The sequence below is a fragment of the Pteronotus mesoamericanus genome, unplaced genomic scaffold, assembly GCF_021234165.1.
Source record: "Pteronotus mesoamericanus isolate MK-2021 breed Mesoamerican mustached bat unplaced genomic scaffold, CSHL_Meso_final contig_56, whole genome shotgun sequence".
Classification (NCBI taxonomy): domain Eukaryota; kingdom Metazoa; phylum Chordata; class Mammalia; order Chiroptera; family Mormoopidae; genus Pteronotus; species Pteronotus mesoamericanus.
The window spans coordinates 8,028,125-8,045,563 of record NW_026555201.1 but is presented as its reverse complement, the minus strand read 5'-3'; the positions used below and the strand labels follow the sequence as shown (position 1 = coordinate 8,045,563).

General features: G+C 37.8%; 1 protein-coding gene and 1 non-coding gene across 2 annotated transcripts in view; one reads left to right on the top strand and one right to left on the bottom strand.

Annotated features, from left to right (window-relative positions):
- Positions 1–15,528, bottom strand: part of IRAK3 (interleukin 1 receptor associated kinase 3) — a 47,729-nt gene extending 32,201 nt beyond the window's left edge. The window contains exons 1-2 of the mRNA XM_054580059.1: positions 15,278–15,528; positions 4,419–4,601 (exon numbers count right to left, since the gene is read on the bottom strand). Of these exons, the coding sequence (XP_054436034.1) occupies positions 4,419–4,601; positions 15,278–15,425 (331 nt within the window). The 5' untranslated portion in view covers positions 15,426–15,528. The remainder of the gene's footprint in view (positions 1–4,418; positions 4,602–15,277) is intronic.
- On the top strand, positions 10,743–10,876 carry LOC129076100 (small nucleolar RNA SNORA22). The gene has a single exon (XR_008529711.1). It is a non-coding gene; the product is annotated as a small nucleolar RNA SNORA22 (small nucleolar RNA).
- Positions 15,529–17,439: the final 1,911 nt, after the last annotated feature.

Genomic DNA, 17,439 nt, shown 5'->3' with positions numbered 1-17,439 from the left:
TTTGGAATTAGGATAATGCTGGCCTCACAAAATGAGTTTGGGAGCCTTTCCTCCTCTGGAATTTTATGAAATTGTTTGAGGAACAGAGGTATTAATTCTCAGAACGTCTGGTAAAATTCCCCTGTATAGCCATCTGATCCAGGGCTTTTGTTTTTTGGGAGTTTTTCTATTACTGCTTGAATTTCACTAGCCGTAATCTGTCTATTCAGATTCTCTGATTCTTCCTGGAAGATTGCCTATTTCTAGGAATTTAACTATTTTGTCTAGGTTGTCCAGTTTGTTAGCATATAGTTCTTCATAATATTTTATTATAATCTGTTGTATTTCTTTGGTGTCAATTGTTATTTCTTCTCTTTCATTTCTGATTTTATTTATTTGAATTCTTTCTTTTTTCTTGATGAGTCTGGATAAAGATTTGTCAATCTTGTTTATTTTTTTCAAAGAACCAGTTCTTGGATTCATTGATCTTTTGTATCATTTATTTTAGACTCTATTTTATCCATTTCTGATCTTTATTATTTCCTTCCTTCTACTTACTTTCAGCTTTGTTTGTTGTTCTTTTCCAAGTTCCTTTAAGATGAAAGTTAGATTGCTTATTTGAGCTTTTTGTATTTTTGAGATAGGTCTGTAATGCTATGAATTTCCTTCTCGGGGTTGCTTTCTCTGTGTCCTGCAGATTTTGGATTGTTGTATCCAAATTTTCATTTGTTTCAAGGTATCTTTTAATTTCTTCCTTGATCTTGTTATTGACCCATTCATTGTTTAATAACATGTTTTTTAGCTCCTATGTCTTTGCATGTTTTTCAGTGTTCTCCTTATGATTGATTTCTAGTTTCATAGCATTGTAGTCAGAAAAGGTGCTTGTTATGATTTCAACCTTTTAAATTTATTGAGATTTGTTTTGTGTCCTAACATGTGGTGTGTCCTAGAAAACATTCCATGTGCACTTGAAAAGTATATATATTCTGCTACTTTGTGGTGAAATACTCTGAAGATATCAATTAAACCAATGTGATCTAGTGTTTTGTCTAAGGCCACTGTCTCCTTGTTGATTTTCTGCCTGGAAGTTCTATCCACTGAAGTCAATGGTATGTTAAAATCCCCAACTGTGACTGTATTGCTGTTCTCTCCTTTTATGTCCAGCAAAATTTGCTTTACAAATATAGATGCTCCTATGTTGGGTATGTAAATGTTTACTAGGGTTATATCTTCTTGTTGGGTTGTTCCATTTATCATTATGCAGTCCTTCTTTGTGTCTCCATATAGCCATGGTTTTAAAGTCTATTTTGTTGGATATAAGTTGGATATAAGTACCCCAGTTTTTTTTCTTTTTCATTTTCATGAAATACTTTTTTCCACTCCTTTAAATCTGTGTGTATCTTTCCATCTTAGGTGGTCTCTTGGAGGAAGCATATATATGGGTCTTGTTTTTTTATCCATTTGGCTACCTATGTCTTTTGGTTAGAGCATTTAAGCCATTTACATTTAAGGTGATTATTAATAGATGTGTATGTAATGTCATTTTATTGTTAGACTTCCTCTAGTTTTTTTTTTCTTTCTCTTCTTCTTCTTCCTCTTAAAACAAGCCCTTTAACATTTGTTGAAGTAGTGGTTTGGTGTTAACAAACTTCTTTAGTTTTTCTTGTCTGGAAAGCTCCTTGTTTCTCCTTTCCACTCCCCAATTTTAGACAATAACTTCTCTCTGTTACAGTTCTGTCTGAACTAAGGTAGTCTATCTGGCTTCTCACAAAAGGTTAAGACCCTGCAGTATTTTGCCATTGCTTCTGACATTTTCATTCAGACTTTAGAAAATTTTCATTCTATCTTCAAATTTTTCTTAGACTATGTTATAGTGTTTCATAAATTATTTGTTTATATGACTGGCAACAAAACACAATAAATTGATAACAACTCTCTTTGAACATTATAAACCAAACATTATAGATCTAACAGACATCTATAGAACATTCCATCAAAAGCAGAAGAATATACACATACTTCACAAGTGCACATTGAATATTCTCCAGAATAGACCATATGTTAGGCAATAAAATGAGCCTCAATAAATTTGGAAGGGTTGAAATCATACAAAACATATTCTTTGACCACAATAGAATTAAAGTAGAAATCAGTAATAGAAGGAAATTTAGCAAATTCACAAATACATGGAAATTAAACAAACTCATAAATAACAAAGAAGTCAAAAAATCAAAAGGGAAATTAAAAGGTACTTTGAAATGAATGAAAATGAAAACATAGCCCTGACTGGCATGTCTCAGTTGGTTGAGCATAGGTCCACAAAGCAAGAAGTTGCCGCTTCAATTCCTGGTCAGGACACATGCCTGGATAGTGGGTTTGGTCCCTGGTTGGGGATGCTTTTCTCCCTCTCTTTCTCCCTCCCTTCCCCTCTCTCTAAAAATAAATAAATAAAATCCTTAAAAAAAGAAAATGAAAACATAACATGTCAGAACTTAATGCAGCAACAGCAGTGTTTAAAGAGTGTTTGAAGTGAAATTTATAGCTGCACATACCTACATTAAAAAAAGAAGAAATGTCTCAAGTCAGGTACATACAGTTGTTCTTGTATCCCATTATAATTCTTTTTATTTCTGTAAGGTTGGTAGTTAGAGCTCCTTTTTTGGTTTTCTTTTGTTTTTGACTTTAGTAATTTTAGTCTTCCCACTTTCCAGATGAGTTTAAATAAAAGATTGTCAATTTTGTGATCTTTTCAAAAAAACCACTTTGGTTTCATCCATTTTTCTCTTTTGTTTTTCTCTTCTTTATTTCATTAATTCCACTTAAATCTTGATTCTTTCCTCCTGCTTCCTTAAGTTTAGTTTACTCTTCTTTTTCTAGCTTCTTAAAGCTAATGCTATTTTTCTCAGTAAAGGACTCTGAGTAAGGTGTTATCCTCCACTTCATCTCAGATTTACCTATCTTCTGGTACTACGGCAGTAAATAATTGTCCTTCTACCAATCAGCTAATCTACTTAAAAAATAATATCAGTATTGCATGTGCAACAGACTAGGAGTCAACCGAGAATATGAAATTGTTGTCTATTCACAGTCCACATCATTCTCTGCTCCATAAATAAACAGCATTGAAAGTGAAAGATACCATGAAATGTATTTCAGAACACTGACATATAAAATATACCCATATGTCCTATCAAAATGGTGTGAATTTATACTGTGAACAGCAAGTTGTGTGGGTAGTTTCACTGGCTGGAAAAGGCGCAAATAAGGATAGAGCTTTGGATTTCAGTTAGTTCCCAGAGACTCACTGCATTTTAATTTATCAGCCAGCTTCATAGTGAAGCATTCTGCCCTATGAAACTATGTGAAGAAATGGTGTGCAAAAGACGAAAGGAGTTAGCTGAGGTATATAGGTACTATTATAGTGGAAGCCTATTGGGAACTAATATCCCATCGACATGGAACACCTACGAAATAAAATCAACCTGAAGCTACAGTTTTCTGGTATAAATCTCTCAGGATTTCCTCTTTGTGTATGCAAAATTTCTTTGGTTGATAAGATAGAGGTTCAAGTGCATGAGGTATATTATTAAGGAGTATGTGTGCAAATATACAGAAATAAAAATATTCCTGAGGGAAAGAAGGAGATAATAAGGTGGCTGAGTCAAAAAGAGTTTCCAACCTAAGAGCCCTGAGTCTATAAGACCCAAGATCACTCAAGAGCATTCTGGTTGAAGTGAAAAAATTAAAGTGGAGCAAACAGAACAGGTGGCATTAAGAGATTATTTTATTGACAAAGAATGAATGGAGAAAACTTCATGTGCTTTACTTCTCAGGTTACTCTAAATGTAAGGCATGGCACAGCATGAGAAACAGACAAGACATAAAGAACTGGATAGTTATCAGGTAAGGTAGAGTTAGAGGCCATGGCATGAAAGAGCAGGACAGATAAAATAGAAATCCCAGAGTTATTCTGGAGGTATATCAATTGCACTAAAATATGGGAGCAGAAAACCAATTATATTTTTAACTTCTAATCATATGATAAAACAAATTATAGCATAATCTATATTTAATTCATGTTGTGATTCTGATTATATTTATGATTCAAAGAGTTTTAGAGTTTTGGGCAGAGAGTTGATTTGCATTGCTAAGAATAAAACATTTCAAAAAGTGTAGTTTGTAAGTAAATTTTTTTTAAAACCCAAACTATAAAGATAGAAAGGAATGTGTTGTATAGATTAGGTAGTAAGAAAAGAAAGCATCACTAAAAAAAAAAAACATGAAGCTGTAAGGCCCACTTCAGATAAATGCCACTGGTAAGAAATCAGTAACATATAGCATAAGCAGTCATTGTCTTGAATGAAATGTAATATTTACATTTACAAAGTACAATTCCTATAAAATGGACCAAGGGCTATATAATAAAAATCAGTGTTTACCATAGCTTGCAACTAAATGGATAGCTCGATGATGTCCCATCTCCTGAAGAATCTGTAAAAGGTCACCAATGGTCTTGTTTTTCTGTGCCCAGGACCAAAGTAATTCTCTTGTTCCACTTTTACCTTGGTCTACATATTTTTCAATGTGACGAACATCCAGCCAGCTGCTTGAAAGTCGCTCCGCTGTAGAAATTGCAAGAGGAAGAACCAAAGAATAGTTCACTTTACTGGAATACTTGTTTAGGTATGCCTTATGTGTTTTATTCAATTTTTAAGTTTTTTATTTTGAACTAACTTTAGTTCCTCACCCAGTTTCCCCTAATGCTAACATTTTACATAACCACAGCCCAATTATTAGAACCAGTGATGACTAAACTACAGGCCTTATTCTAATTTCATCAGTTTTTCACTGTCCCTTTTCTCTTCTAAAATCCTATCCAGTTTCCTGCATTGCAATTAGTTGTTACTTCTTTTTAGTCTCCTCCAATCTGATGTTCCTCAGTCTTTCCTCTTCTTTCAGGACAGGAAAATGCTTTTAGGCCTTTTTCATGCATAATATCAAGAGGTTCATGATGTTGATGTCTCATCACTGGTGATGTTTATCTTGATCCCTAGGGTAAGGTGCTATCTGCACTATAAAATTATCTTTCCATTTGTAATTAATAACCATGCTGGAGGAAATACTTCAAGACTATGGGAATATCCTACTTCTCCTCAGATTTTGCCCATGAATGTTTGCATCTATCAGTGGCTCTTGTTTATCATGATTATTACTCTGGTGTTTGCTTAATAGTGATTTTTCTATTTTCCTTTTTCCTTCTATGTTCCTTAACTGGAATTCTTCTGTAAGAAAGTGCTATCTCTTCACCCCCATTTGTTTAATTAATTTATTTATTTCATCTTGGACCCACAACTATTTATTCTATAGGTTAAAATCCAATGCTATCATTATTTATTTTGTTGCTAAAATTGTTCCAGCTTTGTCCGTCAGGTTGGCTCCTGTATTCTTTTGACAAGCCCAATCATTTTTGCAACACTTCATTATTTTCTGGCTTACAAATGCTCCATTTTGTATTCTCCTGCCTAGCCCTGTTATTAATTACTTTTCCAAGGAGTCCAGCCAGAAACACCGAAGAGCCAACGTGCAATTCCCCAGGCTCCCATCCCTGCCACATCAATGGTGGAAGCACATGTTGATATGGGGTTACCTCAAGACTGAAGCAGCCTGGAATGTTGGATCACTACGTGGAGGTCAGTTGTCCTGGACTCTCAGTGCTCTCCCCATGAGCAGAAGGTAAACCTCTGTCATGTTAACCACTGAGATTTTTGTGGGGTTTGTTACTGCAGCATAACTTAGTCTATCCTGACTAATACACATCAAATTTATTCTTGAATTTTCTGTTATTTCAGTCTCATTTTATACCAGAAGAGAGTGAAAGGGAATGGCAGCTTTTGTGAGTATATATCAAACAAGGGAAGATAAAGTAGAGACATTCAATTTGAAAGCACACTTAAGCTGTAGAGCAAAAACAGTTACAATAAAATGTCCAAATCATTAAGTTGGAATGTGTATGCCCTTACTCCATATTTGAACTTCTAGCAAGAATATATTCATTCTTCATCTTTTTGAAGAGATGATGTCTTACAAAGAGGCAAGGACTATCCAAATGCTAATTTATATTTTAGACAGCTTATCATTAAAAAAAAATAGAAGAGGGCCTTTAGAGCAAAAATGTGGGACTCTAATGTATTTCTTTTTGATGATATAATCTACCTATTTTGGTTGAAGCACACTTTTCATAAACACAACCTATTTCTAAAATTTCTTGGTGGAAATACTGCAAATCAGTGTAGTAATTGCAGGCATCAAGTGTGAGTGGAGCAAGAAAAGGGGTCCCTAACTAAAGGTGAGGGCATCAGTGGAGATTTCCTAGAGGAGTAACCACTCCTCTAGGAGTAAACTAGAGCCTGAGCCAAGTTTAAAACTGTGAGTACTTCTAAAGAGAGGCCAGTGTTTTAAGGAATTATTGGATGGGGTACACTATCCTGGGGAGAAAAAAAAATCACTGGAGTTTGCATTTGAACAAAAAGACAAAAAAATGAACTCTGAGCCTCATGGCCTACACTGTCTTCTAAGGAGAAAAGCTGCCAGTCAAGGCAGAGCATTGCTGGCCTCCTGAAATACGTAGGAGCATGTTGGTTTAGTGGTGGCTCTGCCATTGATCTATGGTGCAGTCCCAAAAGTCACAGCCTCATTGAGCCACCTCAAACTTCTCATTAGTAAATGTCTTTTGAAGCAATCCCTCCCACAACATACAGTAAATTAGTTTGCCCTTCCCTGACCTGTTGTTTATGTGAGCATTGATTTTAAAACCCCCCAGTCTTTAAAATGCTTCCTAGTCTCAAAATTAACATTCCAACAAGGTAATGCTAAATATCAAACTTCAGTAAATGGAAAATTTATGTTTCTACTTTTTCTATTAGTAAATAATTTGACTGATATTTAGAAAGTATTAGGCATAATGTATCATATACATTAATAATATTTATATAACATACAACAGGATTCTTTTTCTCTCTTTTCTTCTTTAGATAAAATAGTTCCTTCTACACTTTGAATCTTTGGGATAAGACATGCATATCACTTGATATGCATGAAGAAAGATGTCCTTGTGGGCTCCCAGGCAGGGAGGGAGCATACAGGTGCTGGGACCTCAGCTAGCTGTGCTGAGTGGATTGGGGTAAAGTTTAAATAGGCTACATGAGGAAAGAGCCTGTCAAATGGGGAATTGTTCCAGAAACGAAGAGGTCATGAGAGGGTAGGGGAGACCAGTGCTGCTTGGAGCAGAGGATTTATATTTAAGAAAAGGTGAACAAACTTCATGAAGTCCTCAAGTTACCTTTGTAAGAATGGGCTCAGCATAGAGTAGAAGTTCAATACATATTTGCTGAATGACAGACAGGGTCTCTGAGTGTTAGCACAAGTTAAACTTTATCCTGAAAGTAGATGGGCCAATCTAAGATTTCTGATGCAAAGATGGAAGCTTTACTTTTTGGAAGATTCATCTGGTGGCAATAGTAGCAGGAGGCTCATGTACAAGATTTGCGCATAAAAAGGTATAAACATTTTCCTACAGGAGGAAAGAAATGATTTATAACTATTAAGGAAATCTGGAGTTAACTTTTCAAGTCCCAGGGGATGTCCCATTTCCCAGGTAATTCCACTCCTCATTTTTCCTTTTTATAAAAAAAAAAATTTCTGAATTTTCCTTTTAAGAGTGCAACAGGCCACAAGTCTGTGTTCTTCCATCCTGTGACTTGGCTGAAAAACTGTTAATGTAAAATGCTCTTCCTTGAGCACATTTCTGAGATTTAGCTGGTGAGTGAATAAACAGACGCCGAAAGTGTTTAGTTCCCTAACACTGGCCAGGGGCAAAGGGTTCCAAGTTTGCACTAAGTCTAAGGAAAGCTAGATTAGGCAAAGGCATTTTTCTAATAAGAATAGTTCATGGTGTGAAACTGACCTGGGCTCAGTTAAAATGGATTCTGCATGCATGGGTTGCTTCCAGGACTAGAAATGAAATGCATTTTCTCTTTCCCTAACTACTGATTTACAGTGCAACCTTAATAAGCTTTTGTGCAATGATAATGCTTTCAGAATAGAAACACCACTATAGAATATTATTAGCATCCACAAAATATATAATTCATTTAGATCAAATTCTATAAAACAATACCTTCAATTTGATGCAAAAGGATGCAAACACTTGACCTTAATTATATTCCTCAATATTCCTACTTTTCTCCTATCCTTCCACATTTGTTCCTTTCCAGGATATAGAACTTTGTTTATTCATAGCACTAAACAAATAAAAAATATAAGGGGACTAAATGGTAATAAAAAAATACATTTGTGCAATAAAAATAAATAATTTTAATAGAAAAAGAATAAACTTCTCTATGATTTTATTGTTAAAGTTAACAGCACTCTAAATGAAAAGATAAAATTTTTAAAATATGCTATAGCAAAGCATTCTTTAAAACCACTTTTTGGAAGGCAAGTCTTTTGTTTGAAAGGCATCTTGGCATAATACAACCAAAAAATCAACTGGTGAAGTTCAGAGATTAGTTTCTCTGAAGATACTGGTTGCTTAATAATCATTGGGTGCTCAAAGGTGCTCAAAGGCTCTGTTTTGGGAGGCTGGGCTATCTAGGTGGTGCTAACCGCTGGGGAATTCAGCTGCAGAAATCACTCCCCATATGCAAATATGTGTCTGAAGGGGTTTTTTAGAATAACGCAACACAGCCCTATTTGGAATCATTTTTATTTGCATTTTACCACGTGCTAAAACCCCAAGGAAATTAAGACTGCACTCTCACAAAGTTTGTTTTGAGAGGACATAATGGGAAAAAGAAAAGATGCCTCTCTCCCTTCTTCCTGCAAAACACACAAAAAATTTGGCTTTTTTTTTTTAAAAAAAAAGAACATTTAAGATTGAAGGTACATTTACTTCCAAAAAGAGTAAAACAAATTTTAAAAGTGTAAGTTAGTTCAACTCCTTTTTCCAAGCCATAGCTTCAATACCTGCTAGCTAAGAAATTTTACAAGAATTAATACTAATCCATACTTAGGCTTTTATGTACTTATTTCCCCAATACCTGAGTAGGACTCATTACTTATCAACTGGGAAGGGCTGTGCATGATTTTTCAGGTATCTCCCCATCTCTCCTGCTCTCTCAATCCAAGACTCAGGAAAAGACCTAACATTACCTCTGGGAGAGAATTTAAGAACAGTTCACCCTCAACACCAGCATTTCAGTCTGGAACTCAGAATCTATACCCAGCTAGTGATCAGTATTATTTTGCAACTCTCTTCTCTTGTTAACTTTTGTATAACACCTGTCTAGTTCTGTTGTCTTCATTACATTGGAAAATCCTTAGAAGCAGAAACCGTGATGTGGTACAATGCTCTAAGATTCTGCCCAAGATGGTTTTGGATGTTTAACAGACATCTGTTCAATAATCCATTCACCTAATGCCTACTCTGTACCAGATACAATTTTAGATGCTAGAGGGGTAAGCAGAAAACAACACAAACAAAAATCCCCTGCCCTCATGAAGCTTACTTCTAAATGGACAATAAACAAATAAACAAAGACAGATAAAGGATGTGGAGAAAAATAAAGCAGGGAAGGGGTATAGGGTACATGGGAGTGTCAATTTTAAAAGAATGGTCAGGATAGGTATAGTTAATCAAAAACATGAAGGAAGTAAGCAAGGAAGCCTCATCAAGGTTACCTTCAGGGAAAATATTCCTTACATGTCCAAGGAGGCCAATGCAGCTAAAGTCGATCAAAAAAGAAGGAAGTGAGAAAAGCGATGTTGGACTTTGGTGTTTACTGTGAGATGGGAAGTTGCTGAAAGGTCCTGAATAGGATAATGACATGAGGTACTTTACATATATACTTTATGTCCTGGCTCCTGTGTTGAAAAGAGACTGAAGGAGGGCAAGGGCAGTAGCATGGAGCCCAGTTAGGAGGCTGCTGAAATTACCCAGCAGTGGGTCTGACAGTGGTTTGGACCAGGGTGGCTATGGTTAGCAGTGGTAAGAAGGGGTCAGATTATTAGCTTGATCCTGAAGGCACAGTCAACAGAATTTCCTGAGAGAAAGGATGTGGTTTGTGAGAGAAAGCAAGAAGTCACAGAAGGCTAATATTTTTGGCTTGAACAAATTAAGAATGGAATTGCCATCAACTGGAATGGAGAAAAACTTCAGGGGAGGGGAGCGTTTCTGGACTGTTAAGATGGAGTTGTCTGTTATATTGGCAAGTAGATGGATGGTGCCGATGTTCAAGAGAGAGGCTCAGGTTAAAAATTTGAGAGTTATTAGCACAAAAGGGAAATTGACAAGATAGTAGGTATAGCAGATAAGTAGTGGAGGTCCATTGACTAATCCCAGGGACACTCTAAGAGATCAGAGAGGTAAAGAGGAACCTTTAAAAAGAGAAGAAAATAAATAGAGTGCAACATTCTAGAAGTAAAGAATGTGCTTCAAGGAGGAAGGAGTGATCCACTGTGTCAAATAAGAAGAACTGACCATCGGATTTAGCCACAGTGACCTTGGGGGAGAGGAATTTCAATGGAGCAGCGGGCATGACAGCGTGATTGAAGCAGATTCAAGGGAGAACGGAGGAACTAGAGCATAAGTAACCCTTTTTACGAATTTGACCATAAAGGAGAACAGAAGAACAGGCTACAACTTACAGTAGAAGTGAGATGTAGACAGAACGTTTAAGATGTGAGACAAAAACATGGTGGTAAATTGGCACAGCGAATACCCAAGTGTGCTTTATAGTTCCCTTGGCTTTGACTCTGTGGTAGAGCAATGTCTGTTCTTTTCCTCTGCATTGAAAGAACTATTTATCCTTTTAAAAGTATTCAGAAAGACAGCACATTTTTTTAAAAAACAAAAACAAAAAAACCCATGGTGCTTTTGAAAAGAACATAGGCTCTTCTCCACTCCAGGAGGGGAAGCACAACTCTCTATTCCTTAAGTGTGGGCTGCACAGGGTGACTTCCTTCCAGAGAGTATAATATGGAAAGAAGGGAGTAGTAATTTAAAGTGAAATCTGATAGACACTACCTTAGCCTGGTTAACATCAACAGTGATAAGTCATGTAAATACTGTGCACTTCTGATGTGATATAATGAAAATGGTACTTCATCTCTGTGGTTGCCTCCCCAAAGTCAATCTAATCATCAGAAAATTGTAAGACAAATTTCAGTTCAAAGGACATTCTACTGTACAAAATGGTAGACCAATACTGACCAGTACTCCTCAAAACTGTCAAAGTCACCCAAAACTAGAAAAGTCTGAGAAACTATCACAGCAAGAAGAGCTGGAGAATATATGACAACTAAATGTAATGTGGAGTCCTGGATGGGATCCTGGAAGACAGAAGGAATGTTTGGTAAAATGAAGGAAACCTGAATAAAGTATGGACTTTAATAATAATGTTTCAATATTATAACAAATGTATCATATAGTGTAAGATGTTAATAATAAGGGAAACTGGGTGAAGAATATATGGGAAGGATACAGAGTACATTCTCTACCCTATCTTCTAAATCTCTGTTAATTTAAAATTGTTCTAAACAATAGTCTATTTAAACATTTTTTAAAAGAGCATAGGCTGTGAAGTCTGACCATCTAGTTAGAATTCTAATCCGCAATTTACTTAGACTGTAGTTTGAAGTAAATTACTTAAATGTTCTGACAGTTACCCTGTCTATAAAATGGAAATAGGAGAGTACTGATCTCATAGAATTTTTGTGATAAATAAATGAGATAATCCATATAAAGTGCTTAGCACATAAAGTATAGCAAATAGTAAACACAATAGATGGCAGCTACTATTATTATTATTATTATTACTATTTCAAGCCTGTATTGAATATTCAAATACATGATTAATGTGATTTTACACTTAATTTGTTTTAAAGTGATTAATAATTTCTATGATAATTTTCTCTCCTTTTTGAGCAGAAGAAAATTGAATATAACCCATTATATAATTTGTAAAAAGGGTTTCCTTCTCAGTGTATCGCTGAAGTGCTCCAAACAATTTAATTCAAATACCACTCTGCTATAAATGGAGTGAAATGAGTTGTCACCAGAGGCTCTGTATATGTGTTGTCATGTTTATAAGTTAGTGTAAGATAAAGAACATTTCCCATTTGGAGCTCTACTTTCATTATATAGCCATAGAATCATCAACATTTACCAGAGAATATATTACCTTGTGATTACACTCTTTTAAATAACAATACTTGATATAAATGATCTGAAGATTAATATGTAGAATTTGCTTAAAGATAAAAAGAATTAAGGGGAGTAATAAAAGAGTGTGGTAAAATAACTGTTATGTTAGGATGCTATTAAAGAAGAGAATTTTGCCTAAGAAATGGCGCCCAAACCAGGCTGGGTATCGGACTCACCTATAGGGCTTGGCAAGAAAAACAGAAAGATGCTGGATCCTCTGTGCAGACTTATTATTTTATCAACAACTCTAGGGGTGGGCCCTGGGCATTTGTCTCATAAAAGGCCTTCTACCTTACTGTGTATACCCTGATTGTATCATACTGCATAAGTATGTATAAGCTGCCATACAATTTACCAATGTCAGAGCTGCCTTTGTAAATATAGCCTGATATTCACTATCATCAAGAGTCATTATCAGCTCGAGACAGTCTTACTGTTACTACTATAGTTGTTTTCTTGGTGGAATTTTGGGACACTGTATTTTCAGGCTTTCCGCTGTCCTGAGCATAAAAGGAACTGTCTCCTTAATTCAGTTCCCCAACAACGTCTTATTCCCCTTCTAAGGTAGTTTTCCTTCCCTGCACCTCTTCCCCTCATTCTCTTTTAATGCCAATAGAGAAACTCATCATGTTTAACACAGGCAGTTGCCCTCAATTACCCTGAACTGAGACAGTCTACCTTTCTTACTGAGCCAACAATTCATAAAGCAGCTGGTGTGTTCCAGGTCTCCTTCAGAGCTATGTGGTGTAAGGTGTCAACAGGTGCAACTCCCTTGCACAATGAACTGTAGTTAAAAAATCAAGGTAGACATTTTAGACCCTTCCTCTATGATAGAACGAATATACAAAGGAACAATGGTCAAACTATATGTAAAAATGGATGTTGACCCACAACATGTGTCATCCAGTCTAGGAAGTCAAATTGGTATCTATAGCTACCAGTCCAGGAAGCCAAACAATAACCCCTGTGGCAATTGGGCCCAAAAGGTTAGGATGTGATTAATAACTGACAGCTTCCCTAATTTTTTCCCGCTTCCAACTTAGGGCCAAATGGAGAAAGCCAAACATGCACCCTTAAACAGTCTCATAGGGTGCCCCACTTCTAGTTAGCTGGTCTACAGCTTCCTCATGCCAGCAGTCTCCAATCAGGGCACACCTGAAGCCTTCTATTTTTTTCCACTACAAAGTTTTTCTTCTCTGCCTGCCTTAGTGTTTCTGTCAAATGCAAGTGATGGTGGCCGACTTCCCTGCTTTGAATAAACAGCCATTGCTGTTCTCATTTCGGTGGTCTTCATTTATTTCCACAACTAGAAAAATGGGGCAGTATGTTTGAAATGGCTCAATGAATTGTTCTTTCATGGCAAAAATGGCTCTACCTTTGGGAGGCTGTAATATGTAGCAGAAAGAGCATGGTAGTACTTGCGACTTCGACAATGCCATGGTTGGGAAGTGGGAAGTATATAGAGTGGCTGTGGGTAAGGGCACAGGCTGTGGATTCAGACTGCCATGGTTTGAGTCTTGGCTCTGCTACTTCCTAGCTGTGTCAGTTTGGCAAGCTGCTTAGCTAATTTGTTTCACAGTTTCCTCACCTATTGAAACGTTGGTGACCGATATTAGCACCTGCCTCATAGGGCAATTGGGAAGGTTATATGAGACAACCTATGTAAAAATGAACATCTGGATTTCAATGGAGAGAGAGGAGAGGAAAGGAGATGGAGAAAGAGAGATCCAGCAACACTGGTCTGAACTTCTTGAAAAGCAGCAGTGCCCAGAGGCTGATTATTAACTGCCCCTTTTAAATGAAAGCATATGTTCTTTCATTTCAAAGTCTCCACCAATGAGTTTCACTCATTTATAATACCTGCCTGGCCTCATTTTACCTGTGGACTGGGCTGGAAACATTTTTCTCTCACAAAATATGTAACCCTAGGAAAACAAAGGGTGCAAAAACTGCCAATGCCATCATCCATTTTAAAAAGACCTGGTGAGGGCAGGATCTTATCCCTCAAATGCATCTTGGAAATGCCTATGCTTTTCCGAAATCAAATACTCAAGTATCTTTTTCTGAGGCATTTACTTAAGAGTAATAATTTAAAATTACAGAATTTTTAATATATAAACAAATTTTATATAATTAGAAGCTCAATGCCACATTCCAGAGAGTGTGACCATATTCATCAGCAACAATTAAAATGTTTTTCCTCATAGGACTTCTACTATTCTTGGTAAGAAAAACAGCTATTTCAGAGACTCAAGGCTAAATTGTCTTGACATAATTTTGTATTTTTTTAACTAAAATTAAATGTGACATCATGGAGTATCAAAGTTAACCAAAAATGCCTGTGCTTAACAAAATAAAGGTTTTTGTCTGAATCATTTCCGGCGATCACACTCAGCACTTCCAAAAGGCAGTTGTTCAACCTTCCATTGACTGCATAAAATGAAGTTTTGAAGCCAACTTTCTAGATTAAAACAAATACGCCATTCTCTAGCATAAACCTTCATTCCATCAAATTGGGTAAATAAGATAATTTAAAAACTGAGAGCCACAATAATTACAAATGGTATTTTACTTTAGCATTTCACAGGTGTTCACTTGAGAGTGCACTGTAAACACCGATCTAGGGTAACTTAGCAATGATGACAAGAAGGCATCACATAGACATTCTAATTTACAATATTCCGAACCGAGTAAAGCAGGAACGGTTGATAGCACTAGATGGTTTCACGCGGGTAGCTGTTTTTCCCAAGCCTCCACTCATTTAATCTTGCAGCGATACCCAAAGTTTCTTTTAGGTATCTTTAGAAGGGGGAGCTCTTGGGAGGATCTCGAGGAGTCTATGTCTCTTCCACGGCGAGCAAAGAGCAGCTTCCCCATGAGAACCACCCAGAGACGGCCACAGTCGGGCGCACTCTCCCCGCGGTCCAGGAGGGCGCAGAGCTGCCCCGCGGCGCAGACCGCGGGTCGGACGGAGCGAGCGCGCGGAGGCCCCGCCGCCCTCCCCGAGCCGCGTCTGCCCGCGAAGGCCGCACTCACCCAGGCCGCGCCAGCCCAGCGCGCCGTCGCAGCTGTCCAGGACCGCGCAGAGCTCGCCCAGCAGCGTGGGCGGCAGGTCGAACAGGAGCGTGTGCACCGAGAGCGCGCCGCGGGCCCCGCAGCTCCCCGCCGGCGCCACCCAGGCCATGGTTCGGCTGCCCGACACCAGGGACCAGGAGGAGAAGGGATGCAGGGCCCAGGCCTCTGTGCTCCCGCGAGGTGCCGTTGCACAACCGCGGAAATCTTGCTTCCACGACGGCGCCCAAGAGAGCAGAACTCGCCGAGCCCAGGCCCTGGAAGGGGCGGGCCCCACATGACGCAAAGTGCCGCTCCCCACAGATGTCCCCGGGGACACCCGGCTTGGCTGGCGGGTCGTCCTGCCTCTGCTGATTCCTTGTCGTTGGCCTCAGGTTCTGGAGAGTCTTATTCATTCCTCTGGGATTGGGACGTGTTGAGGAGACGAAGCAAACAGTGAAAGCTGGAGGAAGACCAGAACTGCAGAACTAGTGAAGAGTTGGACTGCCCTGGCAAGGCTCTCCTCTGGCATGGATGGATCTGAGACCTGCCATTACTTATTTTAAAAGTTTATTTCTAGTCGTCCTGTCACAAAACCGATACATTGAGGAACACCTGAAAGACCCAGAAAAAAATGGAAAGAAGAAAATAATCACTCATAGGCCCACTCAGCTGAAGACAACCAACAACCGCTCTAAATGTTTTGGCACATTTTCCTCCCAACTTTCATGAAATTTAAACAGGTCAATGTGTGTATATGAACTGATTATTGGAAAAGATGTACATAAATGCCAACAACAGAAAAACAAGAGAGAACAAAGTAGAATAAAATTGTAGTTATTTTCTTCACGAGGCTGTCCCTTTCTCCATACTGTATTTGGTTTTACTGTGTTCTCTTCTCACTGGGCATTCTTGATGAAACACTGTTTGACCACTTTGGCCTTCCTCAAAGGGCTTCACAGTATCTTCCTTTTGCTTTCAATTTGGAGTTTAAGTAAAATTGACTCTTGTTTTGAAATTGTCTACACTTAGCTGTAACATCCCACAGTTGGCATGATACAAATGCTACTGACAATAGAGGAGATGCATCGAAAGTGATGAGAAGAACCCAGCCTTAATAACTACAAGAGTGGACAACTACCATTAACTGAAAAAATATGAACACTTCCTTGAAACTTTTCAGATTTTCAGTGTTTGGGAATGGCGCCCCCTATGAAATCAACAGTGATGATACACTATCATTTAGTATTACCGAATTTTTCAAGTCGCTCTCACCTAAATTATTATACAACATATTTTTTTGAAAATTGGTAAAGGCAGTACCGTTTGGGCAAGAGTTTCTATATCCCTTTGTTCAAATGGCTAAGATTTTATTACCAATCTGTCCATGCTTAAGAAGCTCTGTGTGTCTCTCAGAGGGACTACATGAATAAGGTGAGCAAGGAGGCAAGATATCATTACGTATTTGGTAGCTCTCGAATTGCTAGAACATGGGAGTCACACTCAGATGCAGAGGAGCCAGGAGATCATTGTGGGTGAGAGAAGCAGTTAGCAAAGTCTACTTTGCCACATTTTCTGATTTACAAAAAAGAAAGAATTTTAGGTGAAAGCCAGATTAGTCATATGTGGAATCTATATAGATTATGTGAAATCTCTTGTATTTTCAGTGTGGGTAGTTAGTATCAGGCCATGCTCCCTCCCTATTCCCTAGAATTGCCTCTGAATTTTGAATTCTATATCATCAGATTATATCACTCACTTCTCTTCATTCTTGCTGTCATCTTCTGCTCCCCCCCACCTCAATTCTGTCTCCTCATTTTTAGACTGTATAGTTCCTTCTCATTGTAATTCTCTTCAATACTAATCATGTCTTAATTCTTGGTGGTTTACAATATATGTAGAAGAGATTATGATCTTTCCAATATCCTGGACTCAGTTCCTTGATTACTCTCCTCCAGTGATCTTGTCCTCCACCTTGTTTCAGCCACTTGTATGAGCACCCATCCCCTAAAACATGTCATTAGCAATAACTGCACCCCATCCATGCTTTCTATTTTATGAACCAACTCTCTGACTATACTGCCTGTTCTTGCAGTGCATTCCCTTTAGTACTCTGACTTCAACAATCCTTTCTTACCAGAATACCA